We start from the raw sequence: 27,189 nt of genomic DNA, 5'->3' as shown, positions 1-27,189 counted from the left end.
TCTCAACAAACCAATACAATAACAAAACAAAACAAAAACTCCTAGAAAATACTTCAGAATAAGCCAACAAATGAAGGCTCTGCTGTAGTGTGCAAGTACAGCAAACCGGTGCTAGGAAAGCGCTATGGGTTTGCCGTCCCAGTCCAGGATCTGCCGGGTAAGGACCGGGCCTTTTCCCTTTCCTGTGTGGGGTGTGGAGGTCTGGGGAGCTGGGGGGGTCTCCTTAAGTCATTCCAAATGCCAAAACGTCTCCTGGCAGATCACTTAGCTCTTGCAAGCTTCACCATGATTACAGCTTTAAAGTGACTCTAAAGGGAAACAAAAATTTACAACCTTTCTAAAAATACTTTTCTCTCTCTCTCTCTCTCTCTCCCTACTTTTGTCAGATGGGCGGCGAACTGAATTTGCTCTCCATGCTGTGCGGAGCTTTTTCGATGGCCACTACCATCGCTTCCCTCTGGACAGACTGCTGGCAGGTAGGGTCATGCACTTTACTCTGGTACTAATGGAGGAATGAGCTGAGTATTTACATGTTTAAAGCTGGATGTTGCTGGAGGGTCAAACTAATGTGCAGAGTTATTTGTTGTTTTTTTTAAAAAGGGCTCCACAAAGAAACGTTAATGTCTTAAACATTAGGGGAGGGGACGGCTGATATATTTTTACTATGATAATAATCACAGCTTTCAAACGTCGTTCGCTGCCTTTCTGTGTATATTTGTGTGTGTGTGTGTGAGTGTGTGTATGTGTGTGAGTGTGTGAGTGTGTGTATGTGTGTGTGTGAGTGTGTGTGTGTGAGAGTGTGTGTGTGAGTGTGTGTATGTGTGTGTGTATGTGTGTGTGTGCGTGTGTGTGCGTGTGTGTGTATATGTGTGTGTATATGTGTGTGTATATGTGTGTGTGTGTGTGTGCAAGATCGTGAATATTGTTTTATGGAAAGATTTTGCTTAAAGCTGCTGTGATGCATACAAGGCTGATTTGTTGAGTTAGAGAATCAAAGAAGGAATAAGCCTAAAATACTGCTTAGTTAGTTGTTGAAAAAATGAGCGCCTGCACTGTGCAGGTTTCCAGACCAAAAAGAGCTGTCAGACGAGGGCAAGCCCCATTCCCCCCCCCCCCCCCCCCCTTAATGAGGTCGCCCAAACACCCCCACAGCTATTTTAGGGAGCTGCCCTGGCCACTACTCTTTCAGGAACAGGGATCCACATTCAGCCTCACGGGGAGGCAGCGGTTATCCCAATCCATGCAAAACCTGTGAGGGGAGGGCTCTGCCCACCATGACCCAGACCCCACGATGTCAGCACCTCCATGTTCATAAGATGGGGAAGACGTGAGGCTTCACTGCCTAGCACATCCGGGATCTGGAAAACCACCGGTATGATTACCGTAAACCATCAATCCTCCTCCTCACTGCTCCCAAACCCCGTTTTTCATCCATGGAGATGGTAGTGGAGGTGGTGTGTGAGGTGGGGAGAGGATTAAGATCTCCTAGGAGTGAACGTCTAATCTGATGCTTACAAGCATGGAGGATAGTCCCTTCCTATGCCAGGGGCACTCTGCAAAGCAAAGGACACATCATGCAGGCTGAAACTTCTCGTCTCTGCTGGAACAAACACGATTCTAATTGTGTGATGGACATTGAAAAGCTTACAAGAACTGTGCTCTGCTACTAGCCATGTACTGACAGCTGCAGAGGAGAGGGAAAAGACAGGATGGAGAAAACCAAAAACCAGTTTCTTACAAAATGCGGCCCTGTTACTGATGTCATAGCCTGGTTTTATCATCTCATTTCCATCAGATTAACAGCAAAGGGTCGGTGGTACTGAGCACCCGCTGCCGGGGTCTCTGGAGAGAATGTGTCTGGGACAAGTTTGTCAAGATCTGGACCTGCGACGTCTTCAGCTCCTATTTAAACCCTCATCCAGGTACATTCAGGTTGAAGAGCCTCCCTTTAGTTTACCACAGCTAGGGCTAGATTTAAATTTCAGCACAAAGACAAAAACCCTGCAGGTCCATTTTTCTTGCCCCGTTTGCTCATCTTTTCCCCCAAGCAATGGGAGGGGTGGGCATGCAAGGAAAATCTCCCGCCAGAAGCTGGCTGTAAAAGTCCGGCCGCGTTCCTACATCTAGGATTCCCCGCAAAGATTCCACGTGTGTTGATTCGCGAGGTATTGCCTGTGGACCTTTCCTCCTCGCTAAAACACAGGAGATTAGATTCGTGGGCAAGAGACCCCCCCCCCCCTATTTCGAAACCACAGGAATCCCCCCTTCCTTTGGCCTGAAACTTAAATCTGGCCAGGGACATTTTCCCGCCTACTGTGGAACATAAAGAAAGAGAGAAATTGCAGAGCCACTGGATCAAGGTATTGATCAGAGAGGATAGTAACAGCCATTCCAATACCTGCTGCACGATTAACTTCATAAAGGTTGACCAATTAAATAAACTAATGTGTTTCATTTCGGAGAGGACCAGTGCAGGGAAATCAGGCGCCTGAAGAAGCAAAGCCAAGGTCAGGCCATCAGGAAGAGAGAAGGGGGCAGGGGATACAGGGATTATAACACCTAAAGAGCACATTATTTGAGTTTAGATACCATTATCTATCTATTTACAAATGTTTTATATTCCATCCTTACAAATATCTGTTTTTCTAGGCAGCTCACAATACTGAACACTCATAAAATACACAAACATATTAAGATAATGCAATTAAAATTCCTATATTTCCACTCATCCACAACAATCATCTACAACAATAATAAAAAAAAAAAAGCAAAGTCTTCAGCTATTTTATTATTATTTTTTGGACCAGCATCAAAGACCCTTTTATTGGGTGGGACGGCCTGCAGCCTGCTGTCCAAGTCCATGAGACTGGGAGGCCGATGACCCTGCTGTACAGGGAGGGGTGGACCTGATACTAAGCCCCCACTGCAGACAGTGAGACTTCCATAGAGGTTTTGGGGGTGAGGTGGGGGTGGCAGGGCCAAGAGCTTTCATCCCATTGGGTAGGGGGTTGCTCGGGAAGTGCAGGCCGTGGCACGCATACACCTTTGGATTTCTACGGCATTTTTTTTTGTGAGTAAGGATGTCCATTTTACACTTCTGTCTCTCCTCAGTCACAGTTATTGTCACCAGAGCTCTGATCATCACCTCCAGTATCGTCGGTGTTGTTGCCTTTGTCTGCTTGCTGCTGGGGTTTAAATATTTCACCTGCTGCCAGGAATCTTTCACTAAACAGCAGTATCTTGCCCTGTCCTCTGCACTTTATTTCCTAGTCGGTAGGTATTAATGGTATTTTTTTTATTTTCTCTCTCCGCTCCGATATGTCATATTCTGTAACGCGATGCGTGGATGCAGACACCAAGCCAAGAATGTGTGATTTCAAGCTGTGTTATATATTCCTTCCTATCCGCTGTCCTGCCATCACCTGACATTAGTTTGGACACATTTACTCCGAGCCTGACACTTTGACAGACAGTTCACACACTAATCCTCCTGTTTCTACAGCAATCTGCTACTATATTAATGAATGAATCACTAATCTCCTTTAAGGATGAACTCAAACTATTATTTCAATATTTCCCCTGGCCAAACATTCTTGTGCATAGCCAGGGCTGGATTTAGGGATATTTGTAGCATAGACAAGTGCCTTGGGCATCAGGTTCTGAAAGTTGGGAGATTCCCACTGAGAACTCTGCTTTCCAGAGGGAGGGGACGGCTCCCGTCTCTTGCCCTAAACCTTCTGTCTATGGGTGCCATTATCTTAAATCTGGCCCTGTACTTAAGCATATTATATTTTGATCTTTTATTTAAAAGGGGAAAAAACCCACCCTCAGTCCTAAATATGGATCAAAGCTTCAAATTTTTAGTTCCTGCATTTTTAGTTTTCATGAACTTAATCCCAATCTACATCATCAGCTACTTATACTGAAGCAGAATGTCGAGACCTGTGGACAAATACTTTATACAGGCCGGCTGTAAATGAACAAGGAAAAATACAACTCACTTTTCCCAATGGTCCAAGAGCGCTGTTAATCACTAAACATGCCTGCGTTTTGTATTTCAGGAATTTCCTCCGCTGCTGGTATCATAAGATACTGTGTGTACGTGTACTATGTTCACCAGTATGAGGTATTTTATTTTATGTACCTTGCTTGTTTACCCATTCCACAATTGTTTCAAAAGAGGGGGAAACGGGAATCAAGTTGTGCCATTAGAAACGGAAGAACGGTGCACTTTCCGTCTTCTGCAAAGCAGCTGCCCTGGGAGAGGAAAGTGAAAGGCAGTTTAAAGATATCATCAGCATCCCCAAATGAGAGAGAAATCGTTTTCTGGCGCGTTCTTGGATTTGTACCTGTTGCATACAGACGGGAACCAGCTGACCTCTCTTGTCACTAGATGGCAGCATCTGTACCTTGAAATACATTGGGCCTGATGCAATATCATGCGCACTAAAAATATGCGTCCAAACCACATCCCCCTCACTCGCTCTAATAATCTAATGAGCCGGCACGCTGAAAGGGACGCACAATTGATAATTTGCGCTTCCCTAGTGCCTCCATGCCATCGGGTGCCCAGGAGGAGTGGCTGAGCACAGGTAAGGAAAACTGACACTCAATTTTCTGAGTGTCCATTTTCCTAACTGGTGCACAGCTACAGGTTAGGAAAATGGACACTCGTAAATTGAGCGTCTCTTTTCCTAGCCTGACTGATGTCAAGGTTTTTGTTGTTGTTGTTGTTGCAGCCTGCTTAGTATCGCACAAAAAATGATTTTTTTTTTGCTCTTCTGAGCATGGTTTGGGGTGTCTCAAAACTTAAAACCAGCTCTGGGCTGGGGTTAATTTTTGAACGTTAAAATGCACGCGCTGGCCACACATTTTTATTTTTAAATCGGGGGTACTAGCTAATAGCCACATCAACATGGCATTTGCATGTGAGGAGCGCTATTAGCTGTGCACTGGTATGGACGCATGTTCTGGATGTGCTAATCCTGATATTGCATTGGGCGTATGTCTAGCGCTTCCAAAACGTGGGTCCAACTGCGCGTTTACCGGTGTGCTGAACTCAGCGCCCGATATTGCATCAGCCCCATTGGGTTTCAGTACCCTGCTAGTTACATGAAAACCCAGGGCATGGCTCTTATTTTGACCCAGCAGCACCAAGGGAAGGGGAATACCACAGAGTGTTGAAAATGTGCATTTTTTGTTGCCCCCGAGTTATAAGTAAATAAATTGTTATATTGCTTAATGCTATTTAGTATTAAATAAATACATTTTAAAAAGTTTATATTTGATATGGTTGTGAGGTCTGGCCTAGAGGATGGCTTGTAAGAAAACTGAATTTTTAATCTCTTATTTCACCTTCAGAACTTATTGAGTCTTAGGGCCTCATTTTCCAGACGGATCGCACGCGATAAGGGACGTTTCGCATGTGAAAAGTCCCTTATCGCGCGCGATACCAAAATGGGGGCGGAGTCGGCCCCGGAAGAGGAGGAGTCGGGGCGTCACCGGGGCCGACTCCTCGAAGACGCCATGGATGACGAAAAGGTAAGGCCCTTTTCGCGTCCGAGTTCGCGCCCAATAGCTGCACCTTCTATGGTGGCGCTATTGGGTGCGAAACCGGCAGCGCAGGCCCGCCCCCCATTTCGGCCCCCGCCCCTCATTCCCTAAATTATCGCAGGCCTGCGATAATTTAGAAAATGAGGCCCTTAATGTCTTGTCACTTAAGCAAGGGCCGAGGGGGCACCATGGATGGGCTATGCTTAGGGCATCAGTTGGCCTTAAATCTGGTCCTATTTGGACCCACCAGTTTCCTCCTGCTTGGGATTCAAGTCAGAACCAGGGCTGGGGATCTGGTGCCATGAATCTCCAATTGCAGCTACCCAAACTGATATTTATCCCAATCATTGCAGAGTCCATCCTGGGCCAAGGGTCATGCACCAGGACTCCCTCTGGAACTCTGCAATCATTGGTTCTAAATCCAGCCATTAGGTGGCGCCATTGCTAGATGACTGACGTCCACCCAAGGGACTGTGAACCCTGCCTCCACCACATCCCCAGCCCTGCTAAGCCATGGAGTGAAACACCTGAGCCAGCAATCAAAAGCTTGGTCCCTCCCCGTGGCCGCACACAGCTCTGGACATATCATTTTAATTTAAATTAGCTTATGAATATTCATCTGACACAATATTGCTGAATTCTAGTAATTTGTTTTATCTTTCCCTGCCAACGTTCATCTAGTAATGCACTTCTGTCTTGCCCTGCAATGCATTTGGAGACACAAAAACAGAATTCGGCAGTACATGGACATAAGCACATATTGACAGACAACAAAGCTGCCTCTGCTGCTTGCCTTACAGCACTGTCCTTCCTTCATAATCCACTTAACACCCAACAATACAAAACTAGCTATGTTTGATTTTGGAAAAGTGATTTAACCTTTTAGTTTCTTCTCCCCTCCCCCCATAGCAGACTAAATTGTTTCTTTTCTTTCTTCAATTTATTATGCACGCATCTGCAAGGCTCAGGGTGTGGTACAGGTTGCATAAAATATAGTCAAAGATGCATTTAAATATGCAATGATAAAACAGATCAGAAATTCATAAATAGCTTCTCAAGTAAATAACACAAACACAGTATAAAAAAAATCAGCTAAAAGCAAGAGTAAAAAGTTGAGTTTTAGTTTACTTTCTGAATCCCAAATAGCCTTGCATTTTGCTTCGTTCCCTGGGAATTTTATTCCATAAAATAGGTCTTGTACATGAAAAGGTTTTAGATCTATCAACTTAGTTGCAATATCATTTTCAGACTTTTCAGGGGGGGCAGTGTCTGCAGATGGATTTGCTTTGTGCACATCATGGCAAGAATGAACCTCACTGGTTGGCCGGGATATGTTGGGTAGGATCTCAGTCTCTCAAATACGCCGCTAACGTTCATCTTAATACTCCCCAAATACTTGCTCCGAAGAGAGTTTCCTTCTGGCGTTCAAGGGCTGTAGTGAGTGGTGGCAACACATCAGGATGTGCTGGTGATGCCCAATACAAGTGGGGACCATTGCTGCATCTTTCTTGGGACTTGATGATCTTCAGTGGCTCCATAGGTGGTACTGCAGAATGGCCACTTGGTACTGACACTTCCATTAGCTCTGACTTCGATAAGTTTCCTTCTGTTTCAACCCTTACCCTCTTTATTTTCTCCTTAGAATTCATTGCTTTAACTTTTGTGGGAGCTTGTGCTCAGCTGTGCTTGCTAATATTTAGGGGTTATTACACTTGCCTATATAAGTTCTATATTACGTGCTTCAGATTAATGTCATTTTGAAAAATGTGTATCAACTGTTTTTTGTTCTATTGCTATTTTCAGAAGTTGTACATCGCCTGCAGCTCTCACCTGGATGGGAATGAGATACATGTTATTGAAGGAGAGATTATTTTGTCTTTGCTGTGCTAATTCATTAAAACGTATCCTCTTTCCCCCCCCCCCCTTCTAGGTGTCCTTAAAAATCCCAGGATTTCCTAGTTTTGAATACGGCTACTCCCTGTGGATAGCTGTAGGAGGCAGTTTAGGGGCCATAACCACAGCTGTCCTGTCCTGCTATGAGGTCTTGCACAAGGAGAAACCCAAGCCAGATGTGATCAAGGAGCTGAATGGAAGGAAATACTCCCATGGTTTTGAAGCAATAAAAACATATGTTTAAACACACATTTTTTTAAAATTGAAATGAATGAAACATTCATCATAAACAAAAAATCATGTAAACTTGTATGATTTTATTTTGCCATCAGCTTTTATACCGTTATCTTTTTTTGTAGCCAAATATCCTGTTAATCAAAATGCTTAATTCCATGGTGGAATGGAGGATAAGTGAAAAGGCAATTTCATTTCTGTCCTTGATTATGAAATAAAATTCTCAGCCCAGCTCTCGAATGCTTTCAAAGTCTGCTTTCCTGTACATTCCTGATAACTGGGTCTGTGGGTGCTTCAACTCCTCCAGTTTATGTAACACCAGATTCGGACACTGAGTCAAATCATATTGAACAATTATCATTTAAATCAGTTTACATTCCTACTGAGGCTTAATCTATTCTTACAAAGGATATTCAGAAGGCAATTGACTCAAATCCTCATGAGAGACTCCTCAGGAAACTGGAAGGTCATGGGATCAGAGGCAGTGTCCTGTTGTGGATTGATAACTAGCTAAAAGCTTAATGAAACAGAGGGTAGACCTAAATGGCCAGTTTTCCAAATGGATTAAAGTCATTAGTGGATCTCTATAGGGTCCTGTGCTATTTCACATATTCATAAATGATCGGGAGATAAGATCAAGAAGTAAAGAGACCAGATTTGCAGATGACACAAAATTGTTTTGAGTCATTAACACAGCAGCAGATTGTGAAGAACCCTGGAAGGACCTTGTGAGACTGGAAGACTGGGCATGTACATGACAGGTGCAATTTAATGTGCACAACTGCAAAGCGATGCATGTGGGGAAAAATAATCCCAACTACAGGTACAAGATGCTGGGCTCCATGCTAGGAGTCACCACCCAGGAAAAGGACCCTGAAGATCCATGGTGCAGTTCTGGTCTACACGTCTCAAAAAAAAGACATAGCTGGCAGAGAAACGGTTCAGATAAGGGCATGAAAAATGATAAAGGGGATGGAACAGCTCCCTTATGGGAAAGGCTAAACAGATTAGGGATCTTTAGAATGGAGGGGATAGGATTGAGATTTATAAAACCATGAGTGGGTAAATAACTGTTCCTCATTTACCCCATTCAAATAACACTAGGACCAGGGGATGCTCCATGAAAGTAGCAACCAGGGAGTATTTAGTCACTCGGCGCACAATCAAGCTACAGAGTCTGTTGCCCGAGGAGGTGGTGAAGGCAACTAACACAGCGGGGTTGAAAAGAGGATTGGCCAAGTTCCTGAAGGAAAAGTCCATAAACAGTTATTAGCCAGATAGAGGTGGGAAAGCCAGGGCTTATACCTGGGAGTGAGATCAACCCTTGAGGAACTGACAGGTACTTGTGATCCGGACTGCCCAGTGGCCACTGTCGGAGATGGGATGCTGGGCCTAGCCCGGCACTTCTTATGTTCTTAAGGATTATCCGTCCGGATTGCAAGAAAGGTAGGGAAACCCCACCTCGCCAAGAAAGGTGGAGTTTCCCTACCTTTCTTGGCCAGGAAGTCATTTGCAATTTAAAAAACGTGCTCAACGGTTTGTGTTGAACATTTTTTTGAGGGAAAATTATGGTGACGTTTACACAAAAGAAGTTACAAATATATTAAAACGTCTGCTTGGCTCGCGTAGTTTTCCTCCGGGCTTCGTTCGCTTGAAATGACAAAATAATCTTTACGCTCAAAATTCCCCCGAGTGTAAATGTTACCGCACGATTTCCCACTGTGCTGTTTGTCATCTGAAGCCTTTCGTCCAACACAAGGAGTCATTCTTGGGCAGGCAAACCTTTTTATTATTATTATTATTATTATTGATTCAACCGGCAGCCCCAGGAACCGAGCCACAGTAATGAGGAATCACTTCCAGAGACTTCAACCCCTTACCAGCTCTTACGCAATTAAACAAAAGTCCAAAGTGTGCGGGGCAATAGGGCATCAGAAGCAGCAACTGGTTTGTGCTGGGCGGCTTTAAACTTGAACCATTAACCGCCAGCCTCCCCGCCCCAGTTTCCTCTGCATTATTTACCACCGCCTGAAGTCGGCGGAGCGCTGGTAACCGAGAAGGAAGCAGACGAGCAGGAGCCGCTGGCAAGCAACAGCGAGAACAGGAGCAGGAGCCGCAGGAACGGGAGCAGGAGCCGCAGGGATCGGGAACTGGAGCCGCAGGAGAAGCAGCAGCAGCAGGAACGGGAGCAGGAGCCGCAGAAACGGGAGCAGGAGCCGCAGGAACGGGAGCAGGAGCCGCAGGAGAAGCAGCAGCCGCAGGAACGGGAGCAGGAGCCGCAGGGATCGGGAACTGGAGCCGCAGGAGAAGCAGCAGCAGCAGGAACGGGAGTAGGAGCCGCAGGAGCAGGAGCCGCAGGGATCGGGAGCAGGAGCCGCAGGAGCAGGCGCTACAGAAACGAAGGAGCCGGCGCAGGAGCCGCAGGGATCGGGAGCAGGAGCCGCAGGAGCAGGAGCCGCAGGGATCGGGAGCAGGAGCCGCAGGAGCAGGCGCTACAGAAACGAAGGAGCCGGCGCAGGAGCCACAGGGATCGGGAGCTCTCTCCTCCCCCCTACCGCCGCTCTCGCCCCTCCATTCCAGGAGGTGGAGAAAAGTCTCCTGAGCAGCCGCAGCTGCTCCCCCCCCACCCCCCTCCCCAGTAGGGACGTTTGGCAGTCGGCGGCGATGCCGGGACCTGGCCGGAGCCGGCAGTGATCGGGCGGAGCGCATGGCGGGGGAGCCCTGGCCGGGGGCTCCTTAGAGATGGCCCTGGAGCGGGCTCTGCTCGCCGCCCGCCGGGGGGACCTGGACACCCTACGGTCCTTGCGGGCGGAGGGGCAGCTGCGGGACGGACTGCGGGACCCCCTGGGCGCCTCCCCCGTCCACCACGCGGCCCGGGCCGGCAAGCTTGGGAGCCTTCGCTACCTGGTGGAGGACGCGGAGCTGCCGGGCAACGGGAGAGCGCGGAACGGGGCCACTCCGGGCCACGACGCCGCCGCCACGGGCACCCTGACCTGCCTGCAGTGGCTCCTCGCCCAGGGGGGCTGCGGTTTCCAGGTGGGTACTGCCGTCCGTCCGTCCGTCCGCTTTGCATGCGCCCCTCGGCTGCTGGCCCAGGGGCTACTGAGTATGGCGGCCTCTTCCTTCGGAGACAGACAGACAGACAGCCCCCGGCATAATCCGACCCGCGGCGGCTTCTTCTCTCTGACGGGCGCTCAGCAGTCCTGGAAGTTTCCCTAAAGATGTTGGCATAAGGGGGTGAGGTGAGGGACCCAGCAATCGAGTCTGAGAAGAATTGTGGCTTTCTTATTAGTATTTTGCTAATTTGATTCTGTGTCCTGTGATCTGGCCCCGAGGGGAGAGCGATTTTCTCTTGATTTCTCCGGCACTGGGAGCGCATATGTGTGCGCCGGATCCGATCCCCTGACCCGTAGAGCGGAATATAAATCATCCGGGGTCCCAGGCCGAGCAGGAGCGGCTCCCCAGGCTACCCCCGCCCTCGGCTCCCTCATTCTCGCCCCCAGTGGGGGGGCTGCCTTGGGGGGGGGGGGGCGAGTGCCCCCCGGCTCAGAGAGCCCTCGGGAAGGGGGTCTCTCATCTCTGGGGGGGGGGTGGGTGCTGCCCTCACCCCTAGGAATGAAAACATCAGAAAGGCAGCTGGTGGCCACTTTACTGGGCACTGCCGAGGTAAAGCCAAAGGCTGGGAATATCAGCAGAGGTGTGGGAGACTGTTTCTCTGACAGAGGCAGGGCTATCCTGTTTCACATCGAGAACTCGGCTTTAGGCTTTCATAGCATTTTCTTTTTTCTTGTCTTCTTTTTACCTGCACATCACAGCGAAGTGCAATAACTTTATCTTCCTTTCTACCACTGAATTCCCTGCCCCGGGCTGTGAAGGACCCTTCTGGGGCACAGATCAGGGCATTAGCAAAGGTCCTGGAGAACGCGTGCAGCCCTGGGACCTTTGCACAGTTTCACTTCCCTGAAAACGTTTCCATCCAGAGACACCAAGGCAGAGGATAAGTTGCTGCAGTGGCCCCTAATGTGTGAGGTGTCATTTTTGTACAGTACATGGAGGTTGTGTGAGTCCCCTGATGCCCCTTTTATATATCCTGGACACGGCATCCTTGGTGCCATCTGACAGTTCTGCCAAGCAAACCGATGTTTCCAGTAGTTACCTCTGCTGGGGATCCCTCCGTAGTGTCCTCCAGGTCTGCTCCTTCTGGTGCATAAACCCAGGGTCCTGCGGAGAGGATTATAGGGTTTCAGTCCTGGGTATGGACCATTTCATTCCAGGCATTTGCTTTTCTGGGAGCCAGTGCTTGAAGTCATCAGGATTATATTGAAACCAGGGGTAATGCAATGTTTATTGCTTGGGAATATTTCTACATCTGCTTGTGAGCAGGTTAAGAAAATATTCTGCTCTCCCAAGGGAAAAAAAGAATCCCAACGGGCAGAGGAGTAGAATGGTTGGATGTAACATATCTTTCACAGATCACCTCCAGCCTCTGATATATCAATACTCAACCACCCCAGTTCAAGAGCAGCTTTAATGCCAAACTAATCCTAAAAGCCAGGGTGGTTTGTTTTTTTTTCATATTTTCTAGCCATATTCTTTTTTTATTCTACTTTCTGCTCTCTTCTACAATTTTTGTGCAGTAGAAGAAACAGTTTTAGGGTGCATGGCCAGTCCATGATGTAAGAGTACTGATTTACGTTTCTTAAAGGGAATGCAGGGATCAAAGATACTAACCTTCCAATTCTGTCTTATTCCTGAATAAAGTGAGGTGCCGGCTGTGTTAGTCCACTTGGATACCTAGAAAGGCCTTTATATTGGACCAGCGTTGCAAGCAAACAGCACGGTTATAATGCAAGCTGCAGTTTACTTGTATATTCTGGTAACTTCATGCCACTGATCCGATGAAAGGAGTGTAGCTCTCAAAAGCTAGGCACAGACAGTACCACAGGCCAGTAAAAGAGGTGCCGCTGCCTCTAACTTATCTGACCGTTTTATTTCTTCCTGAAAGTTTGGGTTGCTAGAGAACCTTGGTTACTCAGGTTATGGGGCTGGCCGCTGCTGCTCCCACACAGGTGAGCACCCATGGGCTTAGCTCACACCTCTGCAGTAAGTTTATTTCCTGATTCTCACTGTGGGGGAGGGGGAGGGGGAGGGGGGGGAATGAACTGGGTCAACTCTGCACATGAGATGCGTGCACATGAGGCAAGTTTTCATATCGGCTTCTGTGACTTTACAGGAAAAGGAAAGAGAGACCTTGGCCATCAAACACAATTTTGAAAATCCAATCACAAAATGTGCGTACTGCATACATGTGACTGGAGCTGTTATAGAAGGTGGAGAAGGGGGTGGGTAGAAGACAAATAGTTTTTGATAACTATTTATTTATATGATTTTACATTACAATGTCTTTTATGCATTATTCTCCCTTCCCCCTCCCCAGAAAAATATGTAAACCTAAAATGGCTCAGTCAGGTACAAGAAAGGAATCAAATACTGCTTTCTTGTCCATACTCACTTTAAATCAGTTTATGCATCATTAAGTTAGTTTAAGTGTGTTACACTGGTTTCTGAAAGGTAATATAGGCTGTGCCCATGAGAGGAGCATCATCAGACACCAGAAGGTGTAGTTGGAAGGTTTTACTCAGTGTGAGCCCTCAAGAGATCAAAGTCTTTGAAAAACACTGCACTGAAATTCTGCTCAGAAAGCCGACGGACAAGAGGAATTAGCACTTCCTTGGCTTGGAAGCACTGACCAGTTTTATTTCCAAAGTGCTCCTAAATAAAGAACTGGAGACACTGCTGCTTCAACAGAAATTGTAGTGGAATTGGTCCTGGGTTTTTTTTGTTTTTTTTTTAGTGCAGGTGGATGGAAGCTGCCAACTAGGCTGAGCCAATAAGGCAAAGCAATCCATGCAGAAGCTTCTGAGTTAAGCTGCATGATGAAGGGTAGAAGGTGAAGGCTTGTGACAGCTTGGTAGCTTATAAAGCATTACAAGTAATTTGTACAGAAGGCTGAGGGAGGAGGGACAGAAAGAGGAGAACAGCAGATGCAGCTTATTTAGATGTTAACTCGGATGAATTCTGTCCGCGTGTACGATGACCCCAGTATAGTTCAGAACGTGTTCGATCCACAGAATGGAAATGAGTGTTAATTTTTCTTTTCTGTGACCTTGGTGGAATTTCAGTCTTGAGTGTGCTCGATTTGCACTCGAGTTTGTGCTAGAGATGGACTGTGCCGTGACCGTATTAACTGGAGCAGAAAAGGAGCCTCACTGTTAGAGCAGGGGGCTGAGAATCAGGAAAGCCAAGGGTTCACATCTCCTTGTGTCCTTGGGCAAGTCACTTCACCCTCCGTTGCCCCAGGTACAGACTTAGGGGCTGATTCACTAAGGCATTTCTCCCATTCTGTGTCTTGATGAATTAGGCCCTTAGATTGTGAGCCTTCAAGAGACAGGGAGATACCAACAGTAGCTGAATACAACTCACCTTGAGCTACCACTGAAAAGGCAGAAGCTAATCTAAAATTTAAAAGAAAAATACTGATCAGGAAGTCATATGCGTCCCTGAGATTCCCAACCAGGGAATTACAAATCAGGATTCGCTAATGACTTCTGATGACTTTACGGAGGAAGCAGGCATTTTGGCCCTAAGCAGATGCTAGTATGGCAGCCCTGGGTTAAGGTGATTAAAATGCTCTTCATTCTGACCTTCAGAGTGGAATTTGTGTAGTTCAGGAAACATACACCGAAATCTGTGATCAGAGGATCATGAGGATCCACAGGTCTTCCAACCAGTGATCTGCCTTCTGTCATCTAGCCCAGAGGCTCTTGGAGTTTGATTTGTAAATTGTGCGTTGAGTGGGAAGGAGTTGTGATTAATATGTAGTGGTCTGGCTTATCTTTTATTTAAAGCTGTCCAAAGCCATATAAAACTGGAACACAGCATTAAAAGCATTTGGGATCCCTAAAATGGCATTTATCAGAATGACCAGGTCCCAGGGAGCCGTCAGCAGTGTCACTGTCTTAGTTTCATGTGGAAGCACTCATGAAATTACCGTCAGGGACACTTTTGGGCACACCTGCTCTAAATTGTCCACCACTGTATTGGAGGATGTTCTGGATGTGCTTCTCAGAAGAAAGCTTCCAGGCAAATAATTTTATAACTATAGCAAACAACCTGTATGCCATTTTCCAGTTATGCTTTGGGTAATCCTCTAAACTATTTGGTCAGTGAGATCCTAAAAATTCAGTGCTGTTACTGGTTAAACTGGTTACTGGGTTAAACCTGATTCTTTTTCCCAATAATCCTTCCCATGGAGAATTTCACTAATGCTAGGGGCCAATGACTAGAGCTAAGACCTTGCCAAAGGTTTATTCAATTTTAGACCTGGCATTGTAATATACAGTCTTTAGCATGTGGGGCAGCATGATCAGATGAGAGAAAAGTGGAAGACATGTAGAGGCCACTACAATCAATCAGGTGGCCAAACTGAGTTCTACGATCTATTGGACATTTGACAACTGGATTGGTCTTAGAATGGTCACGTGCTGCTAATTTATTTATTCCACATCACCTTTCCACAAGATGCTCAAGGTGATGAGCAACAAACAAAATGAATTGCTAACCAAATTAAATCTGTAGTAAACATTTGCCCTTTCATCATTTGACTTCTAAATTTTGCATGGGAGGGGGGAAATTGTGAGGAATAATTATTAGAAGCTGTATATGTCTTAGATGTCCTCTTTCCTAATCCAGATTTCTTGACAACTTATATGTATTATTCCCGGACAGTACCATAGAAATCAGTTTGAATGTATTGGAACTTTAAGTCTTTAAATTTGAGATTTATTTCCTAATTCCCATGGTCGGAGACTCTCTTAGCATTGTTAGTACATTTAAGCATGGAGACCGAAATAACTGGGCTGACTGGATGAGTCCATTGGTCTTTATCTGCTGTCGCTAAGATATTGCTAACAAAAGTCAAAATACGGTTGTGTTGAGTTCTGGGAACTGATCTTTTTTTTTTTTTTTCTTTTTTGTTAATTGTGTAGGACAAAGACAACTCTGGTGCCACAGTGCTGCACCTGGCAGCCAGGTTTGGGCACCATGACATAACGGAGTGGCTGCTGCGTTTTGGAAGCAGTGATCCGATGGTTCCTACAGATACTGGAGCGTTGCCCATACACTATGCTGCTGCCAAAGGAGACCTCCCTTCATTGAGGCATCTGTTAGAATACTGTCCAGAGTAAGATCATGTTTTGCTTGGTTGGGTGGGATTGAATTGCAATGTGATATTTCTCTTGTGTTAATGCATTGTCACTTTTCGATGCTCTGGGGTGTTACAGTTCCCAAAACTTTTCCATTTGGGATCTATCCATTTGCAAAGTCACTGGTCACCCTACAAAACCAGATTTCCCCATGTCATTAACTCTTTTGTGTTCCTTCTGAATAGCTTTTCTGCTGTAGATGTTAATCTGCCATTCTGGTTGGGGTTATGGGTTGTGGTGGGGATTGGGACTCTGGCTATAGGTGATAGATGTTTTTTATATACTCGAGATTTGTTATGAACCCCTGTCTGATCTTGGCTGGCAAGATGAAATCCCTGAAGGGCTCTGAAAAAGTTCAGTACTGTGTGTGGGTGGGTGGGGGAGGGGGTTAGGTTGTCGTCAAGTCATTCAGTTGTTTGGGAACATAGGCAGGGCTGGTCCTGAGCCGTGGCACTTTGAGCTTGGGGGTCAGGGTTTTCCCCAGAAGAAGATACAAGAGGACCAAGATGACCCTCCAAAGATGCAGGCAGAGCTCGCTCATCTGAAGCTGTGCAATAGGTTATATACATTATCTCCCTCAAACCTGCACACCAATGATTTAGTTTCTTGGTAAGCATAACACTTTATAACTGGTTAATATTTTTATCTTATCTCATATATGTTAATAATATTACATTCTTATTTTTTGTAAATTTGGCCCAGAAAGCAGAAGCAAAACTGAATATTGATCTTTGACATACTTTAGTATTCTGGCTAACCTTTGGCATACTTTAGCATACCAACAGCCTTGGCTATTTCCCAGTTCAAGCTTATTATGCTTCTATTATCTTTCTGTTCTGTCTCCACTCAGAACCCCTTGAAATGCTCCTCAAACTCACAGAGATCCATACAGAACTCCCTCATCATTTTTTTTTTAATTCTGATTTGTATTTAATTCCTGAAGAGATATTTAGAGTATCCAGTGTTTGAAAACTCCCCCCCCCCCCCACACATGTATTAATCTTTTTTAAAAATCAAGTTCACTCCTTCTGCATTCATATTCTCCTTCCTGCTTTATGAACATTCAGCCAAGCAGTGCCCTGATGTTCCTACATTCACTGGGATGGGCGTGGATAAGTGGGAGATGCTTTCATAAATACCAGTACCCTTTAAGAAGAAAACAGCAATTGAAACATAAAAATAGTGTCCTAAACGTTTTGCATGTTATAGCTGTTGACTAAATTTTCCAAAAAATTACAAATATTCCTGGTGTTCTGTTTGTAAATTCATTTTTCTAGGGCTTTTTTTTTTTTTTTTTTTCAATCTCTTGATTGCCACCATGTGCCGTAGTGAACTGAACGAGACTGATTTTCTTGGGAGAGAGACAAACAGATGCACATTTTATGCTTCAAAATAAACCCATGAGACCACGTAGATTCAAGCAGGGCCTGGCTTTAACTTGTTGGTTGCCCTAGATTATGGGCATCCTAATGCCAATTTTCAGATGGGAGCTGCACATTAGGATTGAAAAGTTCATTAGGGATTGTGCCGCCTCCCATGGGTTTGTGAGTGTGCTGGTACAAGATATGTTGTTCACTGGTAATGGTATTCTGATAAAACACAGAAGCTTTTGTCCCATGGATATGTAAATGGAGAGAAATAAAACCACAAGCTTGGCATATCTGTGCAAAGATACCTCTCTAATAAGGAGCTTATCCACAAGAAATGGTAGTAGATCAAGGCAGCGGGGCTCCCACTAGTTGTTTTAGATACATCCTAGGAATTTGCATTTGTTTTCAAGGAATACCTAAAATGCAACAAATGAGGCGATTTCTGCTTTATTTTGAATGACAGGAAGTTAAAATGGCCTCACACAAAAAAATACCCAAACTTTATTTGTAAACAGCTAGAATGGACCTCCCTCGGCCCTGGAATCAATCAGGCTGGCTGCTGAAACCGAACCTGGGGCCCAAGCCTGCTCAGCTGGGCCTCCCCAGACCCCTGAAACCCCCTTCTGGCTCCCCACTGCTTCAATAAAAGTGAGCCCGGAGCCCGGGCCTACCTGTCTGGGCATACACGGAGCACGAAATGGCGCTGGTCTCACCGAAGGCAGGCACCGAAGCGATGTCACTCCAGTACCATTTTTCCATTTTTAAAGTACCTGGAACGGGACAAGATCAAGTGAGCTTCACTCCCGTCCTTAAGGATTTTACCGAGGATCATGGGAAGTGGTGGCCCTGGGGTAAGGTCCCCGGCTCCGGTAAACCTGACCAGGGCGAGAGTAGGCCCCGTTTGAGCCTGGGAATAGGCCCAGATCCAGGGTTCAGTTTCAGCAGGGCAGGAGGTGGATTCCAGGCCCACGGGAAGATTGTACATTTGAAATAGTTAAGGGGTTTTTTTTGGGGGGGGGGGGGGGAGGGGTTGCAGCTTAATGTTTTGTTTTTTTCATCAAATGAACTGAACCAGAAAAATGACCCTCACCCCACCTGAAATGAAAAACCAAATGAAAGCAAAACATTTTGGGGCAGTGAACACCTAATAAATCTGCTGACAGAGAAATACTCTACCCCCCTTCTTCTTCTTCTCCTGATTTAAGTTTCCGATCGCTGCCTCGGTCTCTCATGCACTGCATTACTGATGATCTTAGGGTCACCACGGCTTACTCACCAGGCACAAGGGGACTAAGGGGGGGGGGGGGGCAGCTGATGATGCAGGGCCAAACGGGACCCAAATGTTGGGGGGGGGGGGGGGGGGGGGGAGGGTGAGTCCTAGGAAGGGATTGTAAAACACACTCTCTCTCTCTCTCTCGCACCTGCAGGATGGGCTCTTTTTAATGGGCCCTCTCCTCCCCTCCTCCACGCTCGCCGCTCAAGGCCTAGATTTAGGAACAGGCCAGACCTGAAAACTGCCCGGGGCCCCAGAGCTTTCAAGACTGGGGAGGAAAGCTGTTTCCTGCTTGCTTTAGGACCCCTACAATGGTGCCTCGTCAAAGGGGAGCTCTCGGCCCCCTTCCTTCTCCCTGCATGGGATGCTTCCCTCCCCCCTCTCACTGCTCCCTTCCTCACCTTCTGCCTTAATAAACAATTCAATTTGCAACAAACTCTGTAAACTGACAGACAGCCCCTTTTCTAAATGAAATATTTAGGTCGCTGACGCTGTTTCCATACGGCGGTGTCTGCGCTCTTCGTACACGCTTCTAATGCTGAGCTTGGTTTTCAGACTTTACGTGGGGCTGTTTGTTTAATAAAGTTCTTATTGCGGTTTATGCGGGGGGGGGGGGGGATGGGGGGCAGAGTTACCACCTCAGTCACATCCAACCAGCCAGGGTGATGCAGGCCTGGTTTGGCCCGGAGTCCATGCCCGGGGGGGGGGGGAGGATCCGTGCGACAGCTCCACGTGTGCCGTGGGACCAGAGCCAGCCCTGCCGGGCTGACCTGGGGGAGAATCCGTGCCACAGCTCCACGTGTGCCGTGGGACCAGAGCCAGCCCTGCCGGGCTGACCTGGGGGAGAATCCGTGCCACAGCTCCACGTGTGCCGTGGGACCAGAGCCAGCCCTGCCGGGCTGTCCTGGAGGAGGATCCGTGCCACAGCTCCACGTGTGCCGTGGGACCAGAGCCAGCCCTGCCGGGCTGACCTGGGGGAGAATCCGTGCCACAGCTCCACGTGTGCCGTGGGACCAGAGCCAGCCCTGCCGGGCTGTCCTGGGGGAGAATCCGTGCCACAGCTCCACGTGTGCCGTGGGACCAGAGCCAGCCCTGCCGGGCTGTCCTGGGGGAGAATCCGTGCCACAGCTCCACGTGTGCCGTGGGACCAGAGCCAGCCCTGCCGGGCTGACCTGGGGGAGAATCCGTGCCACAGCTCCACGTGTGCCGTGGGACCAGAGCCAGCCCTGCCGGGCTGACCTGGGGGAGAATCCGTGCCACAGCTCCACGTGTGCCGTGGGACCAGAGCCAGCCCTGCCGGGCTGACCTGGGGGAGAATCCGTGCCACAGCTCCACGTGTGCCGTGGGACCAGAGCCAGCCTTGCCGGGCTGTCCTGGGGGAGAATCCGTGCGACAGCGCCACGTGTGCCGAGGGACCATAGACAGCCTTGCCGGGCTGACCTGGGGGAGAATCCGTGCGACAGCTCCACATGTGCCGTGGGACCAGAGCCAGCCTTGCCGGGCTGTCCTGGGGGAGAATCCGTGTGACAGCTCCACGTGTGCTGTGGGACAGAGCCAGCCCTGCCGGGCTGTCCTGGGGGAGAATCCGTGCTACAGCTCCACGTCTGCCGTGGGTCAGAGCCAGCCTTGCCGGGCTGTCCTAGGGGAGGATCCGTGCGACAGCTCCACGTCTGCCGTGGGTCAGAGCCAGCCTTGCTGGGCTGACCTGGGGGAGAATCCGTGCGACAGCTCCACGTCTGCCGTGGGACAGAGCCAGCCTTGCCGGGCTGACCTGGGGGAGAATCCTTGCGACAGCTCCACGTCTGCCGAGGGACCAGAGCCAGCCCTGCCGGGCTGACCTGGGGGAGACAGCAGCTCTAGCTGTGCTCCGACATCCTCCAGCACCACGAGGGAGCGGAGCTTTCCCACGTGGAAAGCACTGGTGCTGGCCATTCTCGCACCCTCCCGACCCCGGTGCCGAATTGTGAAGGTGCCCGTAGACTGGTAGGGCCCCTGCTGCTCTTTCATTTCCAGGGGGGGTGCCATACTGTTAATTCTGGCCTTGATAAGACCTCCGGGATGAAGGTGCTCCTACTTTCCTTAACTACAGACCTCTACAGCCCTTATTCCGTCTATTCCTTTCCCCTTCACTTTAATTTTTAACTGATCAGTGGCCCCTTTTTAAGCTAAGAAATGGCATCAATTATTTATTCCTGGGAAGATCTTGCTATTCAAGGTAAAGCTGGACACTGGGGGATGTTTGTGTCGATTACAGACTCGTGAAATTGGATCTACCAAAGTAGCAGCTGGAAATTCAGAGCTGGGATTTTTATTGTGGGTGTGTCTACGTTCTCAGAAAGTTGCAAATCCCTGGAGGAGTTTTGTTCTTGTGCATTTTTGTTGCAGAAGTGCTTCTAGGAAAAATCTTGCTGGGGGAGTGTGGGGGTGGGAGTGGCTATAGAATCCCCGGGAGTGGCTGCAGGCTGATGACATCATCCGGGAAGCCATCGGATGCTTCCCTGGACAGCACTGCCCTTGCTCATCAACCTTTTTTTTTTTGGAGGGGGGACTGTTTTTTTTTTTTGGGGGGGGGGTTGGAACGTGTCCTTACATGCATTCCTGCTGCTACTCACAAACAGTGCCCTGTTTTGGGTCTGCAACAATGTGTGATGGTTTTATGTTTTTGTGGTCGGTCCCATGACGATTCGGGGGGTGGTGAGGGGAAAGGATTCACTGCCTCAGGCCACCGAAAGCTCTCATGGGGTCTGGAATACAGAATTGTAGGAATCGTATTTGTCCCTGTCGAAAACCTGCATTATTGGCAGGTTGTGTTGCTTTGTGTTGGACCAACCTGAGCAATAATAATCACTGAAGATGGATTTGTACATCCTCTCTTGAGAGCACATAATATGATATTCAGAGATACATTTTTTTAAAGAATATATTACCCATATCCTTTAGATATGATTCACACTTTCGATATTTCTAGGACCTCCGATAACTTTGGGCCTTACAGGATAGCTTCTTAGGCAGCACAGAGGAGCTTAGAAGAAGTTTTGGTATCTAAGACCCAAAATTCTATAAGAAATAGCACATTTTTAAGTTCTTTTAGTCTCGGGGTATCAAAACAGTTTTTGTATAGCTGAAGCACTGCATTTAGTATCTCCTGTAACACATTTTACAATGTCGAAGGCATGGCTTCACATTCTTGAGCTGAACGTGTTCTGAGGTTAATTTTAAGCTGGGGTAAGAATGAATAATCGAGGTGGTGCTATCTAGCTGTATAGATATTTGGCTTTGATTTACTAGTTCCCCCTGCCCCCTCACCAAGGCGCACTAAGAGGAAGGCTTCAGCCAGGAATTGGGCCTATCCTGTGTCTACAGAGTATGGCGTTGAAACTGGAATCCACCATTGTGCAAGGCCTACGAACATGTGGCGCCCCTCGACCTGTGACCTCCAGCCGCCTCCTCCCAGCAGGCTTATGGAGAGCTCGCTGCCCTCTGAAGGTTTCTGGGGGTTGGAGAAGGGAATGAACAGCGGGTCACAGTCTGGTTTTCATGAAATAAGACAATCTTAATACATAAATTGGACAAACAGAGAGTGGCTTTTTTTTTTCACCTTTCATTTCATTTTAAACTAAGAAATGAAGAAGCCAGCAGTAGAAAAAAACCGGCAAGACAATATCATTTTCTTAAAATTTGCAATATTAGATCACTGAAAATGTATTGATTTTCCTTCTTTTTCTTCTCTGGAGAATGCTAACTTCCTCTTGGCCATGTACCATACTTTTAAATTTGATCGGTACCAGCGGGTCACCCTGCTGGCTTTGTCTCGTTAATTCTTAATCGGCCAGGGCAGCACTAGCCCATGCTAACAGGTGACAGCCTTTTCTCCGGCATTGTTTGCTGCCATCTCCATGGGAACAGGCACTGGCTATCCGGTAGTAAACTGGTAAATTGAAACCCATAAAATGAATGAAGGTCCTTCAAGATCTCCCTCCTGTTGACTCTATTTTTGGTTACGTTCGGTTGGAAGGGCAACATGATGCACCTCATGCGATAAGCTATCTTCCTAGCATTTTCTAGTGAAGTTATCCAATTATTTCCATTGCAAGACAAATATCTACAGAAGTAGCAGAAACAAAAAATGCCATTCCGGACGGTCTCTCTTACAATGACATTTTTTGGTTTGTTTGCTTTGCAACTTGTTGACTGAAACAGGCAGATTATGACACCCGAGCCATGTTTTCAACTGTGGGCCAGAGGCAGAGGAAAGGACTCCCCCCAAAGCCACACAGAGATCGGAGGCAGTAGGGGGTCTTGACCTCATGCCCCACAGCCGCGCCCGACCTATCTTCTGGTTCTCGAGTACCTCCCTCTAGCCAGCTGGGTTGTCGGGATATTTATGCAGGACATAGATTTGCATGCACTGCCTCCGATTTCATGCATATTCCGAAAATGTGACTGACTAGCAGGAGAAAGACTGCTCTATCCAAATAGCTTGCTTTTCTTGTAGGCTGCAATGGAAGCTTCTTATTCTAAGGCATTTCTATCCCAAAACAGGGACAGAATATTTCAGCATTAAAAAGAGAGAAATTCCAGGAAGAGGCTATAGTAAGTGGGTCTGAGTGGGTAAATATCCCCAATGGTCGTATAATAATTAAATGTGCTTAAAAGAATACAGTAAAGAGACACTGTCCAGACACTGAGCCTGTGGCAACTCGAACATAAACGTAACTGATTTTAGTTAATTAGCCCACACCTTTATTGTAGACAGGCCAATGTGAAAACCATGCAGGCTTATGTTTTAAAATCAATTTCTTTTTTTGTATTCTTTCTGTGCGTAGAGCATGCAGCATTTGGAAATAGGGCCCTGTGTCTCTCTCTCTCTCTCTCTCCTTTTTTTCTATATGTCAAAACATCTAATTTTGAATAAAGAGCTTCCAAATGTAAAAAAAGTCAGATGTCATCTCTAATTCTGGGGTCCAAATGGTGATACGTAAATTATAGAAGAAGTGTTTTGTTGTAGTCCGTTTGGTTCATCCTGAGTAACAATGCTACCTGTCTGTAGGGTGATCGCTAAAACAATGTCAGGATGACTCGATTTACGGTACCTCTTTTCTCTTCATGCAAGTTATTATTCTTATGTGGCTTCTCTCCTGTTGTTCCTGTTAACCTGGACGAGCCAGATTGGGCTTATCTTCGCTTCCAACAAAATTCTTAATGGCTGCCAGAACACGAGAGCGAACAATGAGCCTTCAACGAGCTTGTGGAAAAATTATTCTAACAATGGAACGTTTTATGCTTTTAGCTTCGTTTAGAGAAAGAGGTGGTGTGTCCGGGATAGTCTTTTGACAATTGCAGTGTCCGATATGCGTATTTATTACTCTTAAATAGCAGTATATCAGTCTTCATTCGACTGGAACATGAATTTATTTTCAAAGCAGAGTGCTGGTGAAGCTCTGCCAGTGATCGCTGGTGATCCAGATCCCTCACAAATTTCAACCCACAGTGGTGTGCACACACAGGAATTTGGCGGAATGTGAACTTGACCCACCTTGAAATATTTTTTTAAGCCCTTTGGCGACGTGTTCTAGATCATTCTTGTACACTCAGTGTTCCTGGAATTAACAGAAAACATTTCTAAGGATAATTTTGGAAGATCCGCATTTTAAAGATGACTGGTGGTGGGCGCCACTGCTTGCCCCCATTTTGGACTCTGATCCATCCTGTCCTGCTCTAGAACATGCCATTCACTCTGGCTAATTTACAGCAAAAAAGGGACTTACAAGGAAGAGAGAGACTACATAGAGATAAGAACAGAATGGAGAACAGAAACACATAGCTCGGTCCGCAGGGGCTGGGCCAGATTTTATTTAAAGTAAAAACAGCTGCCGTAGCCTTTGTGCTGGAGGAAAGAAAAAAACGTTTTATTGCCCAGATTTTGGAAAAAAAGATGTAGATGGGAACAATTTGTGTTGATTTGTTTTCTGATCAAATTAAAATGTCCTGTGTTTGGTTCGAAATACAAATTTGTTTAGTTCGATTTCAGACGCTTGTGTGTGCAAGTTTGTATAGACGCGCCTACAATCTAATTTTAAGCGCACTAATCGCTGGAAACAAACAGAACGAATGCACATTTCTGTTTTGGAATTGAAAAATCATTCTTGAGCAAGCATGTGGCAGGGCAATTTTCAAAACAATCTAGCCAGCGGAGGAAGGCGTTAGCCGGCTAGATCAGAAGGTGTAAAACTTGCCCCCGTTGATTGGCTAAATAGGACTGCTTGGTTTCTCTAGGTTAGGTATTCAAAAGCTATTTAGATGGATAACTGAAAAGATATCTGTCTACAGCCTAATAAAAGAGTAACACTGGAAGCGGGCCACAATATAGGCACTGGGTGGGTAGGAGAGCTTCTGGTGCAATCATTGGGGGGGGGGGGTTGGTTTGGGGGGTGTAGGAGAGGAGGTTTTCTTTTATGGTTAGCAGAGAGTGGGGGAGGGAGGGACGTGGGAGAGGAGAGCTGGGCCTGGCGCCATGGTTTACTTTTTATTTTAAATGTTATGAAGGGGTTAGGGGGGTCTGGGATAGGAGGCGATGTCCTTTCGTGGATTGCAAACTGGCTAAAAGACAGGAAACAGAGAGTAGGATTAAATGGGCAATTTTCTCAGTGGAAGGGAGTGGACAGTGGAGTGCCTCAGGGATCTGTATTGAGACCCTTACTTTTCAATATATTTATAAATGATCTGGAAAGAAATACGACGAGTGAGATAATCAAATGTGCAAATTTTAGGCCTGCTCCTAAAGCTAACCAGATATTCAGCTAGGTTAGCTGGATAACTCAACCTTTTTTTTTTTTATCCATCTTCCACTTACATGGCTATAATTTAGATGGATAAGTGACTGAATATGCCAAATTTGCCATTTAGACAGTTAACATTTGAATAATCTGTGTAAATGGCTTTTGAATTTGGATCTCCTAGTGTTTCAGGAGCTGTGGTGAGGTCGTAGTGGGCTTGCGTATTCATTTTCATTGTTCGTAGCTCATAGCCATAGCAGGGGCAAGATCTGAGGGTACAAACGTACTTGCACGTCATCCTGATAGGCGGCTTAGTGGGACTTTCCCCCTTTTAAAGGAGGACTATCCACAGATGTTGATAATAAATATTCCAGTAGGAAATTAGTTTTTGGGTACTTGCCAGGTTCTTATGGCCTGGATTGGCCACTGTTGGAGATAAGATGCCGGGCTTGATGGCCCCTTTGGTCTGACCCAGTATGGCATGCATATTCTTATGTAGTATGAAGACACCTCCCCACTAAAGAGAGGCTGTGGAAATAGCACACATTTGGGAAAAATCGGTCCTTCCTGGCCCTGCTTCATCACTCGAACATTCCTAGTGCCATCACCTTGTCCATCTGTCTGCCCGTACAGAGGTATTGGGGCACTCCTTGTAGGTGGGCTTGACTGAAATTTAGTAACTGTCTTGTACTGAGACCCCCAGCTCTCCTATGAATTTCATTCAACCCCATCCATGGAAAGAATCCCGAAGAGAGATGCCTGGAGGAACAGGGGCACGCCTACATTGAGAGATGCCTGGAGGAACAGGGGCACGCCTACAGCGGTGCCTTTGTGCCACATTCCAAGCCGGCACGATCTCCAGCTTGTTAAAACTGTCTTTTTTTTGTTTTTTTTTTGCTGGCACTGCAAAGCTGGAATTCTGCCTTCCCAAATATTACTGCAGGCACAGAATACCAACCTTGCATGTCTCTGCAGGAAGTGCTCTCATGCATTTAGCATGCAAATACTGGTGCCCTCATCACATTAAAAAGAGAAGTTTCAAGGCTTAATATTTCACAAGACAGATGCCATATGTCTGTCTGGCACCAATTACAAGAGACAGGTACACTCTGACCTTAGATGACATTAATAAGATTTGCATAAGCTAAGCTGCTCTTCCACAAGTTCTGTGATGCATTACATGCAAATAAACACTGGCAGACAATACCTGTTGCATAAAGGGCTTCCTGTAAATCATTAAACAAAATTGTTGAAGTCCTTAATGAACAGTAGTGATGACGTCACAATGAATACAAGTGGAACTTACAGCAGGGAGATATTTAAATGCATTTCTTTATAAAACATCATTCTGTGCTCCTGAATATAAATTTAAGATTCCACATGTAGACATCTCCCGTCCTGGTTGCAGCTGAAGTGGGGGGAGTGGGTCCCATTTCAGGGGCTCATGTAGGTGTTGAAATGGACCTTCCGTGGGTGGGGAACAGATGGCTAGGGCAGCTCTTGAAACATGCAGGGGAGGTGAGAGTCGCAGATCCCATTGATTGCCTTGTGTCCCACTCTCATTCCCCGGATTAGCCTGAAAGAAAGCAAGTTACATACTAACCTGGTGTTACTAAGAGTCTGCATTGATTTTAGAGGTAAAAAAAAAAAATGCAGTCTCGTTATGACCCATGATTCTTATTTGAGCTAAACGGGATCCTTCACATTGCTCCTTGTTTGCTTCTCTCCACTGCAAGGAAGCCACCTCTCTCCCAGCTCATTCAGGACAACGCATCGGCCTCTCAGTAAGAGTTTTGGAATAAACTTCTCAGGTCGCAGGATATATC

General features: G+C 46.7%; 2 protein-coding genes across 3 annotated transcripts in view; both read left to right on the top strand.

The window, feature by feature from the left end:
• Positions 1–395: 395 nt before the first annotated feature.
• LOC115076894 (claudin-16-like) lies at positions 396–7,877 on the top strand. The gene is made up of 5 exons (XM_029578875.1): positions 396–476; positions 1,796–1,922; positions 3,112–3,273; positions 4,062–4,126; positions 7,484–7,877. The coding sequence occupies exons 1-5, from the start codon at positions 414–416 to the stop codon at positions 7,688–7,690; spliced, it is 624 nt and encodes a 207-aa protein (XP_029434735.1). The 5' UTR covers positions 396–413; the 3' UTR covers positions 7,691–7,877.
• A 2,066-nt stretch (positions 7,878–9,943) lies between these two features.
• The window catches only part of ESPN (espin), a 101,342-nt gene continuing 84,096 nt past the window's right edge, over positions 9,944–27,189 (top strand). For both annotated transcript variants that reach the window (XM_029578968.1, XM_029578967.1), the window contains exons 1-2: positions 9,944–10,716; positions 15,729–15,922. In XM_029578968.1, the coding sequence (XP_029434828.1) occupies positions 10,423–10,716; positions 15,729–15,922 (488 nt within the window). In that variant the 5' untranslated portion in view covers positions 9,944–10,422. The remainder of the gene's footprint in view (positions 10,717–15,728; positions 15,923–27,189) is intronic.

This window comes from Rhinatrema bivittatum, chromosome 15, assembly GCF_901001135.1.
Source record: "Rhinatrema bivittatum chromosome 15, aRhiBiv1.1, whole genome shotgun sequence".
In the NCBI taxonomy this organism is placed as follows: domain Eukaryota; kingdom Metazoa; phylum Chordata; class Amphibia; order Gymnophiona; family Rhinatrematidae; genus Rhinatrema; species Rhinatrema bivittatum.
The sequence above is the reverse complement of the archived record's forward strand: the minus strand, read 5'-3'. Positions and strand labels throughout refer to the sequence as shown.

Bases quoted from the DNA above. Each gene is read 5' to 3' on its own strand.
- LOC115076894 (XM_029578875.1), top strand. From the start codon at position 414: ATGCTGTGCGGAGCTTTTTCGATGGCCACTACCATCGCTTCCCTCTGG. The intron at 1,923-3,111 runs GTACATTCAGGT...GTCTCTCCTCAG, and splicing joins CTATTTAAACCCTCATCCAG to TCACAGTTATTGTCACCAGA. The intron at 4,127-7,483 runs GTATTTTATTTT...CCCCCCTTCTAG, and splicing joins ACTATGTTCACCAGTATGAG to GTGTCCTTAAAAATCCCAGG.